The sequence below is a fragment of the Trichechus manatus genome, unplaced genomic scaffold (assembly GCF_000243295.1).
Source record: "Trichechus manatus latirostris isolate Lorelei unplaced genomic scaffold, TriManLat1.0 scaffold00182, whole genome shotgun sequence".
Taxonomy (NCBI): Eukaryota; Metazoa; Chordata; class Mammalia; order Sirenia; family Trichechidae; genus Trichechus; species Trichechus manatus.
The window spans coordinates 4,078,119-4,102,149 of NW_004444118.1; the positions used below are offsets into that span (position 1 = coordinate 4,078,119).

General features: G+C 36.7%; 1 protein-coding gene across 5 annotated transcripts in view; it reads left to right on the top strand.

The window, feature by feature from the left end:
- RIMKLB (ribosomal modification protein rimK like family member B) overlaps positions 1-24,031 on the top strand; it is a 78,047-nt gene that overhangs the window by 8,162 nt on the left and 45,854 nt on the right. For 3 of the 5 annotated variants that reach the window (XR_001121542.2, XM_004387254.1, XM_023741543.1), the window contains exon 2: positions 4,103-4,334. Coding sequence is in view for 3 of the 5 variants with exons in the window: in XM_004387254.1 (XP_004387311.1) it covers positions 4,160-4,334 (175 nt within the window). In the remaining 2 variants the exon portion in view is untranslated. The remainder of the gene's footprint in view (positions 1-4,102; positions 4,335-24,031) is intronic. The other 2 variants (XR_002825751.1, XM_023741542.1) reach the window with 1 other exon arrangement.

Below are 24,031 nucleotides of genomic sequence, written 5' to 3' on the forward strand. Positions count from 1 at the left end.
ACAATGTCTCCCCCTCACATAAAAATATACATAAAAAACATTTGCCAATTCAACAATTTTTACATGTACAATTCAGTGACATTGATTAAGTTCATTATGTTGTCCAACCATTACCACTATCTTTTTCCAAATGATTCTACCACCAATAACAATCATTCATTGCCACCTGAGCGGTGACTCCCTTTTCTCCTCTTCTGCCTGCCTGTGGTAACCACTAATAAACTTTGGTCTCTATGCATTTACCTTTTTACATAAGTAGGATCATACAATATTTGTCCTTTTGTGAGTGTGATTTCACTGAGCATAATGTTTTCAAGGTTCATCCATGTTGTAGCATGTATCAGGACTTTTATTTCTCTTTATAGCTGAATAATACCCACAGGTTCTTTCTTGATTTAGGCTATCATCTTCTTCCACTAGATTTAAAAAAAAACTTTTTTTTTTTAAGATTTAAAAAAACTTCTGATAAATCTCTTTGAACTCCAGTTCCATAATCTGTAAAAATGATGACTGTAATACCTGAGGTTTGAGATAGCATATGTAAAAGTGCTTAGTAAATTAGTTAGCTCAGTATCTGAATATTGATAAGGCATACAATTGTTAAACATTTACAAACATTGGGCTGCAATTAAATGGCATATAATCTAGAAATGCTTGATTCTGAGGATACGTAGATAAGATATAATTCTTGTCTGTAACATGATTAGATTTTAGTGGGAAAATAGGCCTAGGACATTTTCAAACTTGAGTAGTAAAGAGAAAAGGAAAAAAAAGTTCATTGCCCTCTGAATATGTGTATGGACCCTTGTTTGAGAAACGCTGACTGACAAGTAGTTTTATTCTATGAACATGAAATTCACTCATGACTTACCTATGTAAAAGAGAAATCATCCTTACAATTAGTAGAATCATTAAAAAAACTATCATCGACACAGAACCAAACTTGAGGAATTCATCTTATGATACTGGTAGACTCTAGTTAAAAAAAACAAAAACAAATGAGTATAACATAGTGTGATAATGGATAGAATATAATAATGTAGACTCACGGACGAAGGATGACTTCAGGAGTTGGAAAACTTAACAGATGTGTTAACAGATGGGTTAACATTTGAGCCCAGAGTTCAGTGGGTAGGTAGGTCTGGGATTATATATTTCATGCCTCCTTTTCCATCAGAGACTACAATGTGTTCACAACATTGGAAGTGAGAGAGAATGGAGAGTATATTAGTTTGAAGGCTTTTGTAGTAGTCTGTATATACTGGAGATGGAGAGAAGAGGAAAATTCAAGAGATACTTAGGAGACAATTGTGTATGTATGTGGTGTGTGTAACTAGTGAGGGATAGAAGTCAAAAACAATGTCCAGGTTTCTGGATCGAGTGCCTGGTGGAGGCCTTAATTGGGATGGGGATTCCAGGTGCCGGAGCAGGTATGTGACTAAAAATAAGTTCAATTTTTTGCATGCCCAACTTGAGGCAATGGTGGGTGGCATTTAGATTTAGTTTAGGGATACCTAGTAAGCACGTTGATACTGGGTCTGAAATTCAGTAAAGAGCTCCTGGATGGAAAGAGATAATTAGTGGGTGAATGATACATTCAGGCTTCAATGGTGATAGTTGAAACCAGGGTCAGGATGACATTTCTAGAGAGAGGAGAGAAGGGCATAAAAATGAATCCCTAGGGTTTATGCACGGAAGAGGAGCAGTCAGAAGAAATCCGATATTGACAAGGAGGCTGTGCAGGAGTGCCTAGAACTCAAGATACACCAGTTTATTGTTTTTCTCCCCAAGTTTGCTCCAACTCTTGCATTCCTCATCCAAGAGCAAATGATATCATTGAAAGTATGTCTGTAGTAATTGCCAAGTGGAATAAAATCTAGTTTGTATTGTATATTAGTATATATTTTTTTCTTCTCCCACCCTTATCTTGCTTTTAATCTTTGAATTCTGAGTTCATATGCTATGTTTTATCCGGAAAAAAATTTTTTTTTTTCCTAATACTAAGAGGTACTTTAGTAGCTCCAGGTGGTGGATTGTGATTTTGCTTTTTCCCTAATAAATAATTTCTGTTGGGAAAGGACCACACATAAAAAAATGAAGGGGAGAAAAAGGCACCCTCAAGCTTTCGTTTTAACTTTTCTTCTCTTATTCTCTAACGTGATGCAAATCTTTTACTGTCTCATTTGTCCTTCTACAGAGATTAGATTGGTATATCCTTTGGAAATTCTAAATAATTCATAATGTATCATGAGGTTTTGACTCTAAACGTTGAGCTTTTCCTTTGTTTATAAATTACAGAAACTTTCCTGATAAGAAAGAGGATATTAACTTTTAGATCCCAAGAATGTTTACTTGAAATATTTTGTAAGGTAGAAAAATAAATTATCCCTAGGGTTGCTCTAATGTGGGAATTAACACCACAAGTTGGCGGAAGTAACTGAAGTAGTACTCTCTAAAATACTATTCTTATTTAAGAATCTAGGAAATCTTAAGCAGTGAAACAAAATTCTGTTCATTTCCTATGTCAGAGGTAAATGAAGAATTTTATTTATGATTACCAGCCTTTTAATTAGTTTTCCCTAGACTATTGGAAGATGACAGTGATGTCTTTGTTGGTGTGCCTGTCCAGAAGTTTCTGTGGGAAGATTGTCTCTCAAAAAAAAGTAAATTCTCATTATAGAATTTCTCTATTTCTACCAGTTTATCAGTAGCATTTATTTAGTATTTTATATTTACACATTATTTTTCTAGATACTCTAGGGAAATAAAGAAATAGAAGATGAGAGTTAGTTGACCGGAGTTTACATTCTAATAGAGGAAATAACAATATTCCCATGTGTATGTGGACATTTGCAAACACATTTACCTGACACTGCTGGAGAATATAAAGTATTTCCTTATGAATAAATGTCTTATTGGGTAACCAGAACTTAGCCTTTAAGTGCCAGAAAAATAACCATTTTTACATGGGACTCTTCCCTGTCTTCTAAATAGTAACTATAATTTAACCTTTTCTGTAAAGACCAAGGATCATCAGTAGGACTGTCAGTTTATCGGTGTACATTTGGGCTGTTGTACTATTTACTGCTATGTGTTTGACTTCTCAGCTCTTCGGGTTTTTCTTTTTTTCTTGATGGGTTGGGAAAACTTTTTTCCAGATGTGAGGCATAGAAAAGTAGATGTTTTAGAATTATATTTAAAGAAAGAATAAAAATACTGAGTTCAGGACGTGCATTCTCTGACTGAAATAAATTTTAATGAATGGGCTGGGCCTGGTTATTTGAACGCGTTTTCCTCATCTTCAAATCATTTGGTTGAAATTACTGTGTCAGTGACTTCAGCGTTGATGCTTACCTAGTAATATAGATACTACTGCCTCACTTTTTCTATATGCCTACAAATACATTTATAATAAAATGTACACATCTATAGCAAAACAGAGGAGTCCTGGTGGTGCAGTGGTTGAATTGCTTGGCTGGTAACTGAAAGGTCAGCAATTCGAACCCACCAGTCACTCCACAGGAGAAAGATGTGGCAGCCTGCTTCCGTAAAGATTTACAGCCTTGGAAGCCCTATGGGCCGCTCTACTCTGCCCTATAGGGTTGCTATGAGTCGGAATCGACTTGACAGCGGTGGGTTTGGTTAGGGTTTATAGCAAAACAAAGAAATACATTGAATATGAAACTAACTAACTACAGAGTCAAGACATCTAGTGATTGGAGAGAATCTCAGCTATTGCATATCAAGAAGGGATTTGCATTTTTTAAAAACATCAATGAAAAGCAGATAATCAGTGTATTTCTAGACTGTAGTATAGGGAATGGCATTGACTATTTCTGCTAATAAGTGACATACTAAAATTTATTAAGTTGTGGTTCCAGCCTAATGGAGAAATTCTATTTCAACAGAGATTGTCATTTTCCATATTTTTAGTGGTATAAAAATTTTCAATTTGAGTGAAAGGGAAAAAGGCATAATAATGCTCTACTTGCCTTTTTCTGTTTGTATAATTAGTATATAATAATAGCATTTATTGGTGTAAAAACCAAAAATTAAGTAGATTTCTTGATTATCTTATATGTGTATTTTCTCTTCCATCTAGATAGATTTCACATTCAAGAGGAAATAATCCAGGAAAAGGAAGAAAAAGCAGATCAAGATGTGTAGCTCTGTGGCTGCCAAGTTGTGGTTTTTGACAGATCGTCGCATCAGGGAAGACTATCCCCAGAAAGAGATCTTACGAGCCCTGAAGGCCAAATGTTGTGAGGAAGAACTGGACTTTAGGGCTGTGGTGATGGATGAGGTGGTGCTGACAATTGAGCAAGGGAATCTAGGTAAGACTATACTAAGCAATCTGCATTTTTGCTTAGAAGGGCCTATGGTGAATATGCATGTTTTAGGAATAATTAGGACAAAGGAATCTTTAATAGCCTTGTCCTTACTAAGTATTAATTTTATGAAAGAAATGGAAACACTAGGAAAGGAAATTTCTTTTTTAATTATTATTATTTAGGAAACAATTGGCAAGGTAAATTAAAGATGACCTAGTAGTTTTCTTACATGTTTACTCTTTATAAGTTACTCCTAAGGGAAGCATTTTGAATCCACCAGCTGCTCCTTGGAAACCCTATGGGCAGTTCTGCTCTGTCCTATAAGGTTGGTATGAGTTGGAATCGACTCGACTGCAAAGGGGCAGGGATCCTATTAATAAATTGTTCAAAATCCATGTGATTAATTTTTTAAATACTAATACAATTTGTTACGGTAAAAACGTCTTAGTGATTTGACTCCTGTAGGCATTAATATTTGTAGTATTTCATATTTGTTTCAGGCTTACAGGGCAAAGCTATCCTGGAAAAGTAGAAATTTTTTTAGAATTGAGTCTCTAAATCATTGCCTTGGAAAATTGTAACTTGTTACAGCTAAGTTGATCATGTCTGTTAGGGAACATTATATGGTGGCATGTAAGTGGAATTTTTGATTGGCTTTCAGAAAACACTTCATAAATTGAGTGATAGTATTGAAGACAAACAGAGTCCATTCTAGATCACTTGCTTTGCAATTGTGGAATCATAATGAGGCCACATGCTTTAATTTCCCCATCATTAAGATGAAGAGCAACACTTATTATGAGAATTAGTGACATGCAAAATATAATAAAGTCTTACTTTTATCTGATAAACCACTGTGATCGATTCTGACTCCTAGCAACCCTATATAACAGAGTAGAACTGCCCCATAGGGTTTCCAGGGCTGTAAATCTTTATGGAAGCAGACTGCCACATCTTTATCCTGCGAAGCAGCTGATGGATTCAAACTGCCAACCTTTCGGTTAGCAGCAGAGTGCTTTAACTACTGCACCACCAGGGTTTCTTTTTATCTGATAGTTAGTGTAGGATAATTTCATTCATAGACTAGTTAATAGATCCAAGCTCTTGCCTGATTAGTAAAATGTTACTATAGATTAGGTAGGTAGAATCTCTTAGCACATAATCACTCTGCCTTCTTAACATTTACTTAATTTCATCCTTGTACCTTTCAGTGGTTACCATTGCGTTAGAAATGTTTCTAAGTTGTTTCACCTTGGTACTCTTATTTTCATGAATGTAGTTACTACCTTTTTAAGGATGATGCTCACTATGTTATTTTCAGTCTAGTTCTCTTTCCTAATATATATGCCTAGGCCCAGCACCTAGTTATTCAGATTCAGAAGATCTGGTTAGAGCCTGCTTTATTCTTTCATGAAATCTTATTTGACCACTTACTATGTATGTGCTAGTTATTGGTTTGGTGTGCAGAATTAGACATGATCCCTTCTTAAATGGTAAGATCAGCATTAATCAAATAATCACACAAGTAAGTGTAAAATTATTATAAATATGGTAAGTTATGACTAAAAAATTATAAATAAAAAGAATGGATGCCACTTTGTACTCCTCCTGCACCGGTGACAGAATCTCTGATCAAATCAAGGTAAATCCAGTATCTGTGATATGCTTTTGCAACTTATAACATTTTCAACTTAATTGCATGTACTGTTGTTGAAATTGGAATAAGAAAGTCAGATGTTTTATTGTGTTACTTACCATGGTCTTGAAGTCCCATGAGAAGAGACATAAGCCAGTGTGGCACATTAGCTTATTCAGCACCATTCCCATAGGCTTCTGGTATATGTTCCTGTGTATTAGAGGTTAGAAAACCAAAGCAATGACTGTACTAAAAACCATCATTGTACACTTTGAGTGAATTTTTATGTTTGTTATGTAAATTATAAAGCTGTTAAAAAAAAAAGTTACCCATTATCCATGCAGTCATGTTCTCACAGTCTAGTAGAAGAGATGATATAATAATAAATGAGTAGTAAAAGGTACAGAGGTTCTTTTCATTCTTCTTATTTATTTATTACCTCTCCCTTTATCTCAGTATACATAAAACTACTCTTCAGCTTTCTCTCCCAAATCTGTTCTAACTTTATATTAACTGTTTCTGGTGATGACATCATTTTCCTAGCCCAGGCTTTTGAAACCTTGGAGTTATTTTGCTTCTTGCTTCTACCTTACCTCCAAACGTAATGTTCTAAAAGGCTTGCCTATTCTGCTTCCAGTATATCTGACATAATGCATCCTTATCTCTATTCTCAGTACTGCTAATAAAATGAAAATCTGTTATAGGGCTTGCCTACGTTATTATAGTAGCCTCTAAATTTGGTTTCACATTTAACTCTCATCTTCTAACATTGTAGTCAAATTAATCTTTCAGATCACAGCTCTAATTATGACATTTGACTCCAAATCGTCTTTTTTCTACCTACTGCTTAAAATAATGGTCTGCAAGCTTTTTCACTTGAGTACTGTCATCGGTTAAAACATTTACCCCAATAATATGCTTCTTTTTTTGTCATTGTTAATAAATGTATCTCAATTTGTTGTTTACCTTTGTTCAATTTCCAGAGATTTGAAATAGGATTTTAAACATATTTGTCCAGTCTTACACTTGTCTTTTGGAGTAAGGATTTGTCAGCCTCTTCATCTGGCATAGCTGGAAGTCCCTAGTTATGCCTTTTAAAGAGTTCCATTATTACTTTTGCTTGGACTGTTGAATACCTCTGCTCTTTCTTTTAGTACATACAATACACTTGTTGCTAGATGGATCTTCCCCAACTCTAGACAGAGACTAGAAAAACCCCAAGAGTATGGCCCGCGGATACCGTTTTAACTCAGTATTGAAGTCACTCCTGAGGTTCACCTTTCAGCCAAAGATTAGACAGACCCATAAAACAAACAGTAATACATGCAGTTCAGCCATGTGTAGGAGACTAAATGGGCACACCAGCCCAAGGGCAAGAACAGGTAGCCAGGAGAGGACAGGAAAGCTGGATGAATGGAAGTGGGGAGCCCAAGGTTGAGAAGGGGAGAGTGTTGACACGTAATGGGGTTGGCAACCAGTGTCACAAAACAATACGTGTATTAATTGTTTAATGAGAAACTAGTTTGCTCCGTAAACCTTCATCTAAAGTACAGTAATAAAAAAAGAATATTACAGTGTTAGCTCTAAGCATACATGTGGTTTTCTCAATTCCCCCAGTTTCTTCAAGAAACTCTCACTCTGGGTCCTCTTTCAGATCTTAGGAGTTAATTATCTGCTTCCGTTGTACCACTTAGGCCCAGGTAATTAAATGGGGCCACAGCCTGTCTCTCTCCTGCCCTGTGTGAGCTCGCAGTCTGGTGACACTGAGGCTTTAGCCCTTCCAGCAGCTCCTATACAGGACAGAACAGAAACATTGAACAGTCCATCAGCAAAGTATGCCCTGCTCACTGCAGTGTCAGAGATCCAGCTCTCTCTGAGAACATGAACTGGGGTTTGCCTCAGCTGTTGCTGCCACAGCCCCTTCGCCGGGAGGAGGAAGGGTGAAGACAACAGGAAAAAAAAAGTTTTTATGCTGTTTAAAAGTCACCATATTTCAGTGTGCTGCAGCCCTGTCTACTTTTCAGAGTTGTTACAGAGGTGAGTTTACAGATTCTCAGCACTTTCCTTGATGATGGTGTGGAGGGATCAGATTGTGAATCTGCTCACACTGTTATCCTACTGGAAGTCTACAGTACCACACAATAGGTTTTTTGCTTGTTTATTTAATGCCACACAGTTTTGATCTCTGAAACTTTGTATTAAGTTTTGAAATCAGGAAGTTTGAGTCCTTTGACTTTGTTCTTCTCTCATAGTTTTATCCTGGGTCCCTTGAAATTCCGTATGAATTTGAGATTTTTTTTTTTCATTTCTGCAAAAAAAATACTGTTGAGATTTTGATAGGAATATTATTGATTCTCCATATTGATTTGTGTAGTATTGTCATCTTAACAATTTTACGTCTTCTAATCCGTGAATATGAGATGTCTTTCCATTTGTAGGTTGTCTTTAATTTCTTTCAGCAATGTTTTGTAGCTTTTTGTGTGCAAGTCTTAACGTCTCCTTGGCTAAATATATTACTACGTATTTTATTCTTTTAGGTGCTGTTGTAAATGGAATTGTTTTCTTAATTTCCCTTTTGGTGTGTTCGTTGCCGCTATATAGAAATACAACTGGTTTTTACATGTTGATTTTGTGTCCCTCAGCTTTGCTGAATTTGTTTATTAGCTCTAACAGTTTTCTCTAGGATTTTCTACAGTGTAAAATTATGTCATCCATAAGTGCATAGTTTTACTTTTTCTTCTCTAGTTTAGATGGATTTTATTTCTTTTTCTTGCCTAATTGCTCTTGGCTAGAACATGCAGTACTTTGTTGCATAGAAGTGATGAAAACGGGCATATTCAATTTGTCCCTTATCTTGGGTATAAACTTTCAGTTTTCTGCCATCAAGTATGATACTAGCTGTAGGTTTTTAATATATGGCCCTTATCATGTTGAAATTCCTTTATCTTCCTAGTTTGAGTGTTTTTATCATGAAAGGGTGTTGGATTTTGTCAAATGCTCTCTTTTGCATCAATTGAGATGATCATGTAGTTTTTTACTTCAGTAATTCTACTAATATGGTGTATTGCATTGATTGGTTTTATGTTGAGCCACACTTCCATTCTTGGAGTAAATCCCACTTAGCCATAGTGTATAGCCCTTTTAATATGCTACTGAATTCAGTTTGCCAGTATTTTGTTGAGGACAAGGGATATTGGTCTGTAGTTTTCTTTGCCTGGCCTTGGTATCAGGATGGTTTCATAGAGTGAGTTATGAAGTGCTCCCTCCTCTTTTACTTTTTGGAAATGTTTGAGAAGGATTGGTGTTAATTCTTCAAATATTGGGTAGAATTCACCAGTGAAGCCATCCAGTTTTGGACTTTACTTTGTTGGAAGGTTTTTGATTACTGATTCAATCTCTTCCCTTGTTATAGATCTGTTGAGATTTTCTATTTCTTCATGCATCAGTTTAGGTAATTTTTGTTTTTATTGGAATTCGTCTATTTCTGCCAAATTATGAAATTTGTTGGTGTACAATTTTTCAGTGTATTCTCTTGTAATCCTTTTTGTTTTTGTATGATTGGTAGTAGTGTCTCCACATTTGTTTCTGATTTTAATTGTCTCTTTTCTTTGTCAGTCTAGCTAAGTTTGTCAGTTTTATTCATCTTTCAAACAATTTTTTTTAGTTGAATTCTTAAACTTTTTTTTACAGAAAAAGATCATTGTATACGTGTTCTGAATATACCTACTCCTCACTTATTGACTGTCTTGTTACCCAACATTTTGCATTTACAACAATAGTAAAAAAAAATAATACTATCTGACTATTTTGTACATTAACGACGTACGTTTGGCAGTAAGGAACGCTGAGGTGCAAGGTGAGAATAGCAACTGGCTGTGATAGTTAAGGTTATGTGTCGGCTTGACTGGGCCATGATTTTCAGTGGTTTTTCAATTATGTAGTGATGTAGTTTGGCAGTTAGTTATGTAGTGATGTAGTCATCCTCCATTTTGGGATCTGATGTGGTTATTCTCCATTTTCACATAATGCCAATTTTTGCATAACAGCATGGTCTTTGGAACCTAACCATGTCGATAAGTGAGGAGAAGGTGTATTATGTATTGATGTCAGGGAGTGTGAGGCCTCCTGCTTTATTATTTTTTTTTTTAGCATTGCTTTGGCTATTTGGGTTTTCTTTCCTTTCCATATGAAGTTAGTCATTAGTTTTTCCATTTCAGTAAAAATGTTGTTGGAATTTGTATTGGGATTGTATTGTATCTGTAGATCACTTTAGGTAGAATTGACATTTTTACCCATGAGCACAGGATGTCTTTCCATTTTTTAGTCTCTTGTAGTAGCATTTATAATTTTCATTGTTCAAGTTTTTGTGTCACCGGTAAGGTTAATTCCTAGGTATTTTAGCGATTTGGGGACTATTTTAAATGGTATTGTTTTCTTGATTTCTTCTTTGGAGTAGTCTTTGTTAGTGTAAAGGAACCCAACTGATTTTTGTTGCTAAATTCTTCTACACCTTCTCACTTAATGAGGTGCGAGGTGAGAGTAATGGCTGTGATGGTTAAGGTTATATGTTAACTTGGCTGGGCCATGATTCTCAGTGGGTTGTTATGTAATGATGTAGTCAGTGGTTTGTGATCTGATGTAGTCATCCTTTATTTTTGTGTAACACCAATTTCCAATAATGACCTGGTCTTTGAAACTTAACCATGTCGATAAGTGAAAAGAGGGTGTATTATTTTCGTCCTGACTTGACTATTTTACAGGCCTCTTTACTGTCTTTGTGGGTTACGTTGAACTTAACTGTCTTTGTCAGCAAGACAAAATGCTTTATTCTTCTATTTTTCAGTTGAGGTATAATTCATATAATAAAAGGCATAGGCCTTCAGCGTTTAGTCCATGATTTTAGACAATTGTCTATAGTTGTATAACAAATTAGTAAGCATTTCCATCACCACAAGAAAGTTTTGTTATGCTCTTTTCTGGTCAATTCCCCCACCTCCAGGAGCTGATGTTCTGATTTTTTTTTACACCAAGAATTAGTTTTGCCAGTTCTTGCTTCATATAAAGAGATGCTAACATGTTTTTGAGATTCATCTGTGTTGTTACACGTATCAGTAATTTCTTCTTTTTTATTGCTGAGGAGTATTCTGTTGTATGAATCTACCACAATTTATTAACCATTCTCCTGTTGATGGTCATTTGTGTTGTTTCCGGTTTTGGGCTGTGAATAAATCAGCTCTGAATATTCTTGTACAAGTCTTTTAGAGGACACATATTTTTCCTTCTCTTGGGAAATGCCTACAAGTGTTAGTGTTTTTAATGGCTGTACTTAATTGTGTAGAGTTGTGATTTAGAGGGAAAAAGGTATGGCAGTCTGTTCCCATAAAGGTTTATAGCGTTGGAAACACTGGGACATTTCTACTCTGTCCTATATGGTCACTATGCGTTAGAATCGACTTGATGGCAGCGGATTTGGTTTGTGATTTGGAAATGTCAGTAGACATTTTTGGTTTTCACAACAGGGTAAGGGGCTGCTACTGGCCTCTAGAGGGTAGAGGCCAGGGATGCTTGTAACCATTGTATAATGCACAGTACAGCCCCCCACAACAAATAGTTGTTTGGCTCAGAATGTCAGTTGGGCTAAGATTGTGAAATCACAGTTTATTTCACCAGTGTTCTATTGATGGACACCTTTTCTTCCTGTAACAAATACTACTATGATTTTTTAAATGGATTTGTCATTTTTTTTAATATTGTAGTAGTCTTTGCCAAGAGCATGCTTTCCCTTTTTTTTTTTTTTTTTAATAGTTGCAGATATATCTATGTAACAGAACACCTGGCGTTTCAGTGATCTTCACATGTACATTTCAGTGACATTAATTATGTTAATCATGTGCATTTTGAGTATAACTATAGGGTAACTACTAGTGTAATATTTGGGCTGAGAATATATGCATTTTAAATTTTGATATATTTTTCCCAGATTGCCTTCACAAAAGATTGAATTAATTTATACTGTCATTAATATTGTATGAATGCCTGAGAAAAGCCAGTTTTAAGTATAGCTGGTTTTCTGATAACTCAAAGTAGACCAGCAGTATTGCCTAATGAAGGCCTACAGGGAACTGCTTAAATCAATAAGTAAAATACCGGTAAGTATGATTTGTGATTATATCATTATATTGGTACTTACAAAATCCTTGAAGGTATATACAACTTAGCATTTTCCCTGTAATTTTTTTTTTTAAACTTTTAATTGAAAAGTTAGATAAGTAAAGATAAATTTCAGATCAGTTCTGTCTAAATAAAAACCCATTGCTGTTGAGTTGATTCTGACTCTTGGCAACCCCATAGGACAGAGTAGAACTGCCCCATAGGGTTTCCAAGGAGCAACTGGTAGATTCGAACTGCCAGCTTTTTGGTTAGCAGCTGATCTCTTAACCACCGTGTCACCAGGGCTCCTCTGTCTAAATAGTCATAAATTATTTTGAGTTTTGTTGAATTCTTGAGTTTATACTATTACATACTTTATTTAGAAAACAAATTCTTCTTGTTTAAAACAAAATCAAATTCACATTTAAAAATCTTTATTCTGAGCATTACCCACCTCTTAAACTTCCAGGATCTGTTGTTATTTCAAAGTGGTAAGATGTGAAGTTCATCATAGTAGTATCTATCACTTATCAGCATAACTATGAATAGGTATTGGGGGGGCTTCTGTTATTAATTAACTTAATTTCTGAAATTGCTTTTCATCTCATACACAAAAACTAAAATAAGCCGAGATTTTAAATTCATGTAAAGGAAAGAATTTAAGTTAAAATTGATTCAAAGATTACTTAATATGCATTGACATTTTGAAAGATGCAGTGTTTGAATAGAATATTGTCCCTTCCCTATTAAGAGCTTTTAAACTTACTAGATGGACTGTAAAGCAGTGTTATTGGTTATAATGGATGTACAAATAAGGTGCTTTGAAGAATACAGAGAAGCAATCTGGTAGGGTATGGGAAAATGGGGAAGCTTTGTGGAAAAGTTTGGATTCTACCAGGGGCTTATGGAGTAAGTCGGACTTGATGTTATGAGAAAGGAACAAAAAACTGTTCTAGGCAAAGAAAATAGCCTGAATTCAACTTATCGAGAAGGAAGGAGAACCTGGAGGAAGAATAACCTGACTGAGTCTTATCAGAAATTTAAAGGTTTGAACTAGGGCAGGAGCAAAGGGAATAGTAGAGAGTGGGCCAGTTTTGCTTGAAAGACATTCTGAAATTAAATTTATTGGCCTTGCTGACCTATTGAGTAAGAAGTAGGAGAAAGGAATTGAAAGATGATCTTAGGCTCTTAACTTGAACGGCTGGGAGGTTATATGATTAGTGTCAAGGATAAGAAGAGGAATAAATTTAAGTTGGTTTCAGAATATTCAGTTGGAGATAGCCATGAGGGGTTGAAAAAATGAGTCTGAATCTTATAATACAGGTCAGCACTAGCTAGCTATAGTCCTGGAGGGTGAAAGTTTTGACAAGTATTTAGATATTTCATATTATTAATGTTGAAAGTGACAGTCAGGAAAGGGCTTATTTTCCTGTAAAACATGTATTTTGATAAGAATTACATGGATATATCTAGGGGAAGATATCCAGGAGAACATGTAGTATGCTTTCAAATCCTTTTTAAATGCAGAACATTAAATAAAAGTAATACATATTCCACCTGACTATTACTTTTCGGACTTTTTTCTAAGGGGGAGATGTCATATTTTTGATACTAAAATTTCTAAAATTCAGTCAGAAAAGGAACTTGAGGAATTATGAAGTCTGTCCTCTTGCCCCCCTGCCCCACCCCATTTTAAAGGGGAAAAAAAAAAATCTGAGAGAATTGTCACTTGCCCAATTTGGAAGAATAAAACCCCAGTTCAGTGCATTTCCACATACATTTACTAATTTTTGGTGAGTTGTTCTTCTAATTTGCCATTAAAAAAAAAAAAAAAGCTAATATTTTGTTTTTCCGGGTGTAATAGAATATCAGAGGTGTTGAAGCCCACTGAATGTGTATTTGAATCCTAGCTTTTCTAGTTGTGAGACCTTGAATGAGTTACTTAACCTCTCTTCAGCTCAATTTCTCAACAGGGATGGTAATGCCTATATAAATAATGAAGTAGTGTAATAGTTTTTTTAGAGTTGTTGTTGTTAGGTGCCGTTGAGTTGGTTCAGACTCATAGCGACCTTATGTACAACAAAATGAAACACTGCACGGTCCTGCGCAGTCCCCACAATCATTGCTATGTTTGAGCCCATTCTTATAGCCACTGTGTCAGTCCATCTCGTTAAGAGTCTTCCTCTTTTTTGCTGATCCTGTATTTACCAAGCATGATGTCCTTCTCCAGGGACTGGTCCATCCTGATAACATGCCCAAAGTATGCCCAAATCTCACCATCCTCACTTCGAAGGAGCATTCTGGCTGTACTTTTCCCAGAACAGATTTGTTTGTTTGTCTGGCAGTCCGTGGTATAGTCAATATTCTTCACCAGCACCATAATTAACTTACTTATCCAACACACTTCTGTCAACTTGTCATATACTGTGGTGGCTTGGATGTTGCTATGATGCTGGAAGCTCTGCCACTGGTGTTTCAAATACCAGCAGGGTCACCCTTGGTGGACAGGTTTCAGCAGAGCTTCCAGACTAAGACAGATTAGGAAGAAGGACCTCGTGGTCTACCTGAAAAAATTGGTCAGTGAAAGCCTTATGAATAGCACCGGAACATTTAAAAAATATTTTTTTCCAGCCTCTTCCTTCTCTGTGATATTAATAAGCTGATTGTGGCACTTAGTCCTTTGGAGCTTATCAAGCCTTGTATCATAAATAATATGATAAGGGTTCATAAAAGTAGGAGAAAATATTTTAATATATATACTATTTATTGAGAACATTATAGTAATAATAATGGTTTCTTTTAGAATATTTGAGAAATACAACAACAAAGAAGGAAAAAAATAAGTTAATAAATGCACAGTGTTTAGATAGTGCTTGGAACATATCCCCAGATGTTAGATATTTTTGACACTTTAAGCAGTCATTTAGGTTAGGTTGCTTCTTTTCTTTTCTTTTTTTACTGTTTAGTAATCTACTGTCAACTTTCATAAATGCCTTTGTTTATACTACTGATGATCGTTTCCTTAGAACAAATTTTTGAAAATGGAATTGCTGAGTCAGGGTATAAATAGTTTTGTGGAATTCCTTTGATCAAGTTTTACTAAATCGACTTCCAGAAAGGTTGTATAATTAATATTCCAGGAAAATATTGCCAGGAAATTAGTGCTTATTCCACCACCTCCATTAACCCTTATTATCTACATATAAAACTTTTTTAGTTTAATATATATATATTTCATTACCTCAAAGGAGTCAAACCTGTGTTTGGACTAAAAGTGAGTTCCTTTAATAGTACAAGCTATAAGTTTTAAAAAAGCATAGATTTTTTTTGGGTGGCCTTTTGTTTAGATATAGTCACATTTTACTTCCATAATATGAGATGTTTTTTCAAAGTTATTTTAGTATTTTTTCATTGACTAGCTCAACACACAGGAACTAGGAAGGAGGTAACTTTTATTCCAAATTATTTTATGAAAATAGATGATTTATTTAAAATAAAAGACATCTTGCTGCCAGATGGAGAAAGTAATAAATACCAGGAAGCAAACTGAATTATGCCTTCCCTGTTCCAATTAACCATTGGTTAAAACTTTTGGAATTCTTTGTAGTCCTTTCATGAGCCTTGTTGTCAGCTAAGGACAGAATAAATTAAGGAGCCAGAAATTCAGGGGGAAAGAGAAGAAAGAGATAGTTTGCCTGCATCTGACATCCTCTGGACTATATTTCTGAAGTTATATGTAGTAGGGAATAAGAAAAATTGCTGTAATTGCTTATTTGGGTATAGGAAATCTGAAGGTCAAATAAAAAATACTCATTTTTCTTGGTCAGAGGGCTTCAGAATGTTTGGTAATGATGTACGCTGTGGAGTATTGATGCTTACTAGATCTGCTATTGTCAGCCAGCCTTTAAAAAAAAAAACAAAAACAAGTACCAAGGGATTAAGCTTAAAAACAAAGGGAAATTTTGCTGAGTATATGAGATACATAATTAGCCATTGATGGGCAAAACCAGTTAAGGAACTTGACTTATCTGCCTGTTAAATAAGTCTGTGTTTTAGTTCTTAAACTCTTTTTTACTTGTTTTTGAAGTATTTAGGAAGGTAATTACGAATTTCATACTTGCTATTGTTCGTATTAGGCATCCGTGGGTGGTGCAAATGGTTTGTGCTTGGCTATTAACCTTAAGTTTGACTGATTTAAACCCACCCAGTGGTGCCATGGAAGAAAGGTCTGGCAGTCTGCTTCCATAAAGATTACAGCCAAGAACACTCTTTGGAGCAGTTCTAGTCTGTAGTGGGGTCACCGTGAGTCAGAATCTATGGCAACGGGTTTTTTTGTTTTTTTAATTGTGCTTTAAGTGAAAGTTTACAGTTCAAGTCAGTTTCTCATATAAAAATTTATACACACATTGCTATGTGACCCTAGCTGCTCTCCCTGTAATGTGATGGCACACTCCTCCTTTCCACTCTGGATTTCTTGTGACCATTAAACCAGCTCCTGTCCCTTTTTGCCCTCTCATCTAGCCTCCAAACAGGGCCTGCCCATTTAGTCTCATGTATCTACTTGAGCTTAGAAGCGCTCCCTTCACAAGTATCATTTCATGTCCTATAGACTGGTCTAATCTTTGTCTGAAGAGTTGGCCTTGGGAATGGTTTCAGATCTGGGCTAACAGAGAGTCCAGGGCCCATGTCTTTTGGGTCCCTCCAATTGCACTCAGACCGTTAAGTCTGGCTTTTTATGTGAGTTTGAGTTCTGTACCCCACTTTTCTCCTGCTCCATCGGGGACTTTCTGTTGTGTTCCCTGTCAGGGCAGTCACTGGTGATAGCTGGGCACCATCTAGTTCTGCTTTCAGGCTCTCTGGTTTATGTGGCCCTTTTTGTCTCTTTTGCTAATATTTTCCTTGTGTCTTTGGTGTTCTTCATTCTCCTTTACTCCAAGCGGGTTGGGACCAATTGCTGTATCTTAGTGGTCGCTCGCTAGCTTTTAAGACCCCAGGTGACACTCAACAAAGTGGGATGCAGCACATTTTCTTAATGAACTTTGTAATGCCAGTTGACCCAGATGCCCCCCTGAAAGCATGGTCCCCAGACCCCCGCCCCTGCTACTCTGTCTTTTAAAGTGTTTGGTTGTATTCAGTAAACTCCTTAGCTTCTGGTTTAGTCCAGTTATGCTGACTTCCCGCATAGTGTGTGTTGTCCTTCTCTTCACCTAAGATAATTCTTGTCTATTATCTAGTTAGTGAATAACACTCTCCCTCCCTCCTCACCCTCGTAACCATCAAAGAATGTTTTCTTCTGTGTTTAAACCATTTCCTGAGTTCATATAATAGTCGTCTTGTACAATATTATTTGTCTTTTTGCAACTGACTAATTTCACTCAGCATAATGCCTTCCAGATTCATCCATGTTAAGAGATGTTTTGCAGATTCATCCTTGAGTAGTATTCCATTGTGTGAGTATACCATAATTTGTTTATCCTTTCGTCCATTGATGGACACCTAGGTTGTCCATCTTTTTGCTGTCGTGAACAGTGCTGCAATGAACATGGGTGTGCATATATCTATTTGTGTGACTACTGTTATTTCTCTAGGATATATTCCAAGGAGTGGGATTGCTAGATTGTATGGTACTTCTATTTCTAGCTTTTTAAGGAAGCGCCAAATCTATTTCGAAGTGGTTGTACCATCTTACCTTCCCACCAACAGTGTATAAGTGTTCCAGTCTCTCCACAACCTCTTCAACATTTATGATTTTGTTTGTTTTGGATTAGTGCTAGCCGTGTTGGGGTGCGATGGTATCTCCTGGTAGTTTTGATTTGCATTTCTCTAATGGCTAATTATCGTGAGCATTTCCTCATGTGTCTGTTAGCCACCTGAATGTCTGCTTTGGTGAAGTGCCTGTTCATATCCTTTGCCCATTTTTTAATTGGGTTATTAGTCTTTTTGTTGTTGAGGTTTTTGCATTATCTTGTAGATTTTAGAGATTAGATGCTGATCGGATATGTTGTAGCCAGAAATTTTCTGCGAGTGTGTATGTTGTGTTTTTACCCTTTTGGTGAAGTCTTTTGATGAGTATAAGTGTTTGAGTTTTAGGAACTCCCACTTACCTAGTTTCTTTTCTGGTGTTTATGTATTATTAGTAATGTTTTGTATTCTGTTTATGCCATGTATTAGGGCTCCTAGCATTGTCTCTGTTTTTTTTCCTGCCATGATCTTTATCGTTTTAGCCTTTATATTTAGGTCTTTAATCCATTTTGAGTTAGTTTTTGTGCATGGTGTGAGGTATGGGTCTCATTTCAGTTTTTTGCAGATGGATATCCAGGTATGCCAGCACCGTTTGTTAAAGAGACTATATTTTCCCCAATTAACAGACTTTGGGACTTTGTCAAATATCAGCTGATCATAGGTGGATGAATTTATGTCTGGATTCTCAACTCTGTTCCATCGGTCTGTGTATCTGTTGTACCAGTACCAGGCTGTTTTGAGTACCGTGGCGGAATAATAGGTTCTAAAATCAGGTAGTGTGAGGCCTCCAACTTTGTTCTTCTTGAGTAATGCTTTACTTATCCAGGGCCTCTTCCCTTTCCATATGAAGTTGGTGATTAGTTTCTCCATCTCATTATAAAAGGCCGTTGGAATTTGGATTGGGATTGCATTGTATCTGTAGATCGCTTTGGGTAGAAATGACATTTTCACAATGCTGAGTCTTTCTATCCATGAGTAAGGTATGTTTTTCCACTTATGCAAGTCTCTTGTTTTCTTGCAGTAGAGTCTTGTAGTTTTCATTGTATAGGTCTTTTATGTCTCTGGTTAGATTTATTCCTAAGTATTTTATCTTCGTGGGGGCTATTGTAAATGGTATTGATTTGATGATATCCTCTTTGAAGTTCTTTTTGTTGGTGTAGAGGAATCCAACCGATTTTTGTATGTTTGCCTTGTATCCTGATACTTTGCTGAAATCGTCTATTAGTTCCAGTAGTTTTCTTGTGGATTCTTTAGGATTTTCTGTGTATCAGATCATATCATCTGCAAATAGAGATACTTTCACTTCTTCCTTACCGATTTGGATGCCCTTTATTTCTTTTTCTAGCCTAATTCCTTTGGCTAGGACCTCCAGCACAGTGTTGAATAAGAGTGGTGATAAAGCGCATCCTTGTCTGGTTCCTGTTCTCAGGGGGGATGCTTTCAGACTCTCTCCATTTAGGATGATGTTAGTTGTTGGCTTTGTATGAATGCCCTTAATTATGTTGAGGAGTTTCCCTTCTGTTCCTGTTTTGTTAAGAGTTTTTATCATGAATGGGTGTTGAACTTTGTCAGATGGTTTTTCTGCATCAATTGATAAGATCATGTGGTTCTTGTTTTTTGTGATGGATTACATTGATTATTTTTCTAATGTTGACCCATCTGTGCATACCTGATATGAATCCCACTTGATCATGGTGAATTATTTTTTTGATATGTTGCTGAGTTCCGTTGGGTAGAATTTTGTTGAGAATTTTTGTATCAATATTCATGAGGGACATTGGTCTGTAATTTTCTCTTTTTTGTGATGTCTTTACCTGGTTTTGGTATCAGGGTTATACTGGCTTCATAGAATGAGTTTGGGAGTATTCCATCTTTTTCTATGCTTTGAAATATCTTTAGTAGGTGTTAACTCTTCTCTAAAGTTTGATAAAATTCTCCAGTGAAGCCGTCAGGGGTAAAGATTTTTTTTGTTGGGAGTTTTTTAATTACCTTTTCAATCTCTTCTTTTGTTCCAGATTTATTTAGTTTTTCTACTTCTGTTTGTGTCTAAGTTTAGGTAGGTGTAGTGTGTATCTAGGTATTTGTCCATTTCATCTAGGTCTTCGTATTTGTTGGTGTATAATTTTTCATAGTATTCTGTTATGATTGTTGTGGTATCACCTGTCTCATTTCTTATTCAGGTTATTTGCTTCCTCTCCTGTTTTTCTTTTGTAAGTTTGGCCAGATATTTATTAGTTTTGTTGCTCTTTTCAGAGAACCAGCTTTTGGTCTTGTTAACTCTTTCAATTGTTTTTCTGTTCTCTATTTCATTTAATTCTGCTCTAATTTTTATTATTTGCTTTCTTCAGGTGCCCAAGGGCTTCTTTTGTTGCTCTCTATTTTTTTCAAGTTATGGTTAATGTTTTGATATTGGCCCTTTCTTCTTTTTGGATGTGTGCATTTATTGCTGTAAATTGATCTCTGAGCACTGCTTTTGATGTACCCCAAAGGTTCTATAGTATGCGGTTTCATTCTTACTTGATTCTGTGAATTTCTTTATTCCATCCTTAATTTCTTCTGTAACCCAGTAGTTTTTGAGCAAGGTGTTGTTCAGTTTCCATATGTTTGATTTTTTTTCCCTTGCTTTTTCGGTCATTGATTTCCACTGCTATGGCTTTATGGTCAGAAAAGATATTTTGTAATATTTCACTGCTTTGGATTCTCTTAAGGCTTGCTTTATGGCCTAATTGTGGTCTGTTCTGGAGAATGTTCCACGTGCATTGGAAAAGAAAGTATACTTGTCTGCTGTCGGGTGTAGTGTTCTGTATATGTCTGTGAGATCAAGTTGGTTGATTGTGACATTTAGCTCTTCCGTGTCTTTGTTGAGCTTCTTTCAGAATGTTCTGTCCTTCACTGAAAGTGGTGTTGAAGTCTCCTACTGTTATTGTGGAGCTGTCTATCTTTCCTTTCAATGCTGTTAGAGTTTGTTTTATGTATTTTGGAGCCCTCTAGTTGAGTGCATAAACATTTATTATGGTTATGTCCTCCCTGGTGTATTGACCCTTTAATCGTTATATAGTGTCCTTCCTTATCCTTTGTGGTGGATTTCCCTTTAAAATCTATTTTGTCAGAGATTAATATTGCCACTCCTGCTGTTTTTTGATTGTTGTTTGCTTGATATATTTTTTTCCATCCTTTTAGTTTGTTTGTGTCTTTTAAGTCTAAAGTGGTCTCTTGTAGGCAGCATATAGACAGATTGTGTTTTTCTATCCATTCTGCCACTCTCTGTCTCTTTATTGTTGTGTTTAGTCTGTTTATATTCAGCGTAACTATTGATAGGTATGCATTAGTGCTGTCATTTTGGTGTCTTTTTTTGTGTGTTGTTGACAGTTTCTTTGTTCCACTTAATTTTCTGTGCCAGGTCATTTTTCTGTATGTATTTTCTTCTCATCTTTTTCATTGTTATTGTATTTGCTGAGTCTTTATGTTTTCTGGGTTTTTTTTATTTTGATGTGTAGGATTGTTAGTTTCCTTTGTGGTTACCTTAATATTTATCTCTATTTTTCTAGATATAAACCACTGTTTTATATCTTTATATCACTTTGACTTCCTCTCTATATGAAAGATCTGCTGTGAGTACATTTTTTAGTCTCTCTTTTTTGTTTTAATGTTGTCATCTTTTACACATTGAAGTCTCTGTTTCCCTGTTTTCAGTGTTTTAGCTTTGATTTATTTTTGTGACTTCCCTATCTGGGTTGATATCTGGTTGCTCTGTCCTGTGTTCTAGTCTTGGGTTGTTATCTGATGTTACTGATTTTCTAACCAGAGGACTCCCTTTAGTATTTCTTGTAATTTTGGTTTGGTTTTTGCAGATTCCCTAAACTTCTGTTTAACTAGAAAGGCCCTAATTTCACCATCATATTTGAGAGACAGTTTTGCTGAATATATAAATCTTGGCTGGCAATATTTTTCCTTCAAGGCTTTATATATGTCATCCCATTGCCTTCTTGCCTGCATTGTTTCTGTTGAGTAGTCCGAGCTTAGTCTTACTGACTCTCCTTTGTAGGTGACTTTTTGTTTATCCCTACCTGCTCTTAAAATTCTCTATCTTTGATTGTGACAAATTTGCTTATAATATGTCTTGGTGACTTTCTTTTGGGATCTACCTTATCTGGGGTTCGAAGAGCATCTTGCATAGACATCTTCTCATCTTTTGCTATATCAGGGAAGTTTTCTGCCAAGAAATCTTCAACAATTCTCTCTGTATTTTCATTTATCCCCCCCGTTCTGGTACTCCAGTCACTCGTAGGTTATTCCTCTTGATAGAGTCCGAAATAATTCTTAGTGTTTCTTAATCTTTTAAAAAAATTTTTTTATCTGATTTTTCCTTAAATAAGTTGGTGTCAAGTGCTTTATCTTCAGTCTCACTAATTCTGATTTCCATTGCCTCAGTTCTGCTCCTATGACTTTCTATTGAGGTGTCTAATTTTGAAATTTTATTGTTAGTCTTCTAAATTTCTGTTTGCTATCTCTATGGATTCTTGCAGCCTGTTAAATTTATCATTATGCTCTTCTATAATCTTCTTAAGTTCTTCTGTTGCTTTGTCTGTGTGTTCCTTGGCTTGTTCTGTGTTTTGCCTGATCTCTTTAAGAGTTCTGTATATTAATCTTTTGTATTCTGCCTCTGGCAATTCCAAGAAGTTCTCTTCCTCCAGAAGATTTCTTGATTCTTTGTTTTGGGAGTTTGCTGAAGCCATCATGGTCTGCCTCTTTATGTGATTTGATATTGACTGTTGCCTCTGAGCCATCAGTAAGTTATTATATTCATTTATTTTATGTTTGCTTAGTGTGTCCTAGCTTCTTGTTTCGTTTTGTTTTGATATGCCTAAATAGGCTGCTCATGTGAGCTAGTTTGATTGTTGGTGCCTTTGAAGCTCTAACGTCCTGTCACCAGGTGGTTAGATCTGTTACTAGGTATGTGAGCCCAGGAGTCCGCTTTCTTTTCTTGTATGGATTCAGCTCAGGTGTCCAGGTAGTCGGTCATCCAGTGCGTGGTGCAGGCTCTCACTTGCAGTCCTAGATGAGCAGGGGTGATTGAAATAGGTACACGTATCTGACTGAAGCAGGGGGTCACGCGGTGAGCAAGGCATGGGGCTGACGGCTGCCTCTGTGCATCTGGGAGGAAAGCGTGTCCCTGTTTCCTACAGTGCGTAGGTGGGTGGGTTTTGCAACTGAACTATGAGCACCCAGTGCTGTTGGCTGTAAGGACTGGGATGCACCACTTGTTCTTGGACCCCTGTCGCAGGTGGCTAGGTGGCGTGAGTAGAGCCATCAGTCCTCAGGCCCCTGATGTTGGTAGGTTGAGGACCCTACTTATTGAGAAGAGCTGTGTCAGTTGTCAAGAAGCTTCCAGTCCACCATATAGCTGATACAGTGAAGTTATGCTTCAGGTATGTACCCTGTTGTACTGTGCTAACGAGGGCCTACGTTGCTGAAATGGGCCCACACAGGTCTATGTAGGGGTAAAAGACATTCAAAGTCCTGTGCCTAGGCCAAGGGGCTGTACCTGCTGTGAGTTCCTGGCTTCAGGTAGGTGGCAGATTATTTTCTCCTGTTTGTTAATTTTTTTCCTCTCCAAGGCTGGAAGAATGGCTCAGGGCACGTGGGGAGACCTACTTCTGGCCCAGGGGACTTGACAGTCGCTAAAGTTGGCCTGGGACCCAGTGTAGAGTAGGGTGTGGCAGGTAAGTGGGAGTGAGGTTCCTCCCAGCTGGGATGATTTTTGATCCGTGCAGTAGGCTGAACACATATACTTACCTTTTGCCAACTGAGCGCTGCTTTTCACTGGCTCTGGAGGCCTGAGCTGACTCTACACCCCTTGGTCAAGAATCTTCCTGCATGAACGTCACTGCCTACCTCACCATGCACACCGGCCAGTCTGGCCCACAGGGCGCCAGCTCCCCCTGGATCAAGTCTAGCAACTCCTTGCAGCTTCTGAGCCATCTGTCCCTCCCCCTGCCACTCAGTCTGATTCTTCAACTTTGCCTTTGATGTTCAGGGCTCCTAGATTGTCATATGTAATTGATTAACTTGTTTTTTCAAGTCTTTGTTGTAAGAGGGAACCCTGGAAGCGTCTGACTACTCCACCATCTTGGCCCTGCCTCTGATTTTTGGTTTTTTATTGGCCCTATTA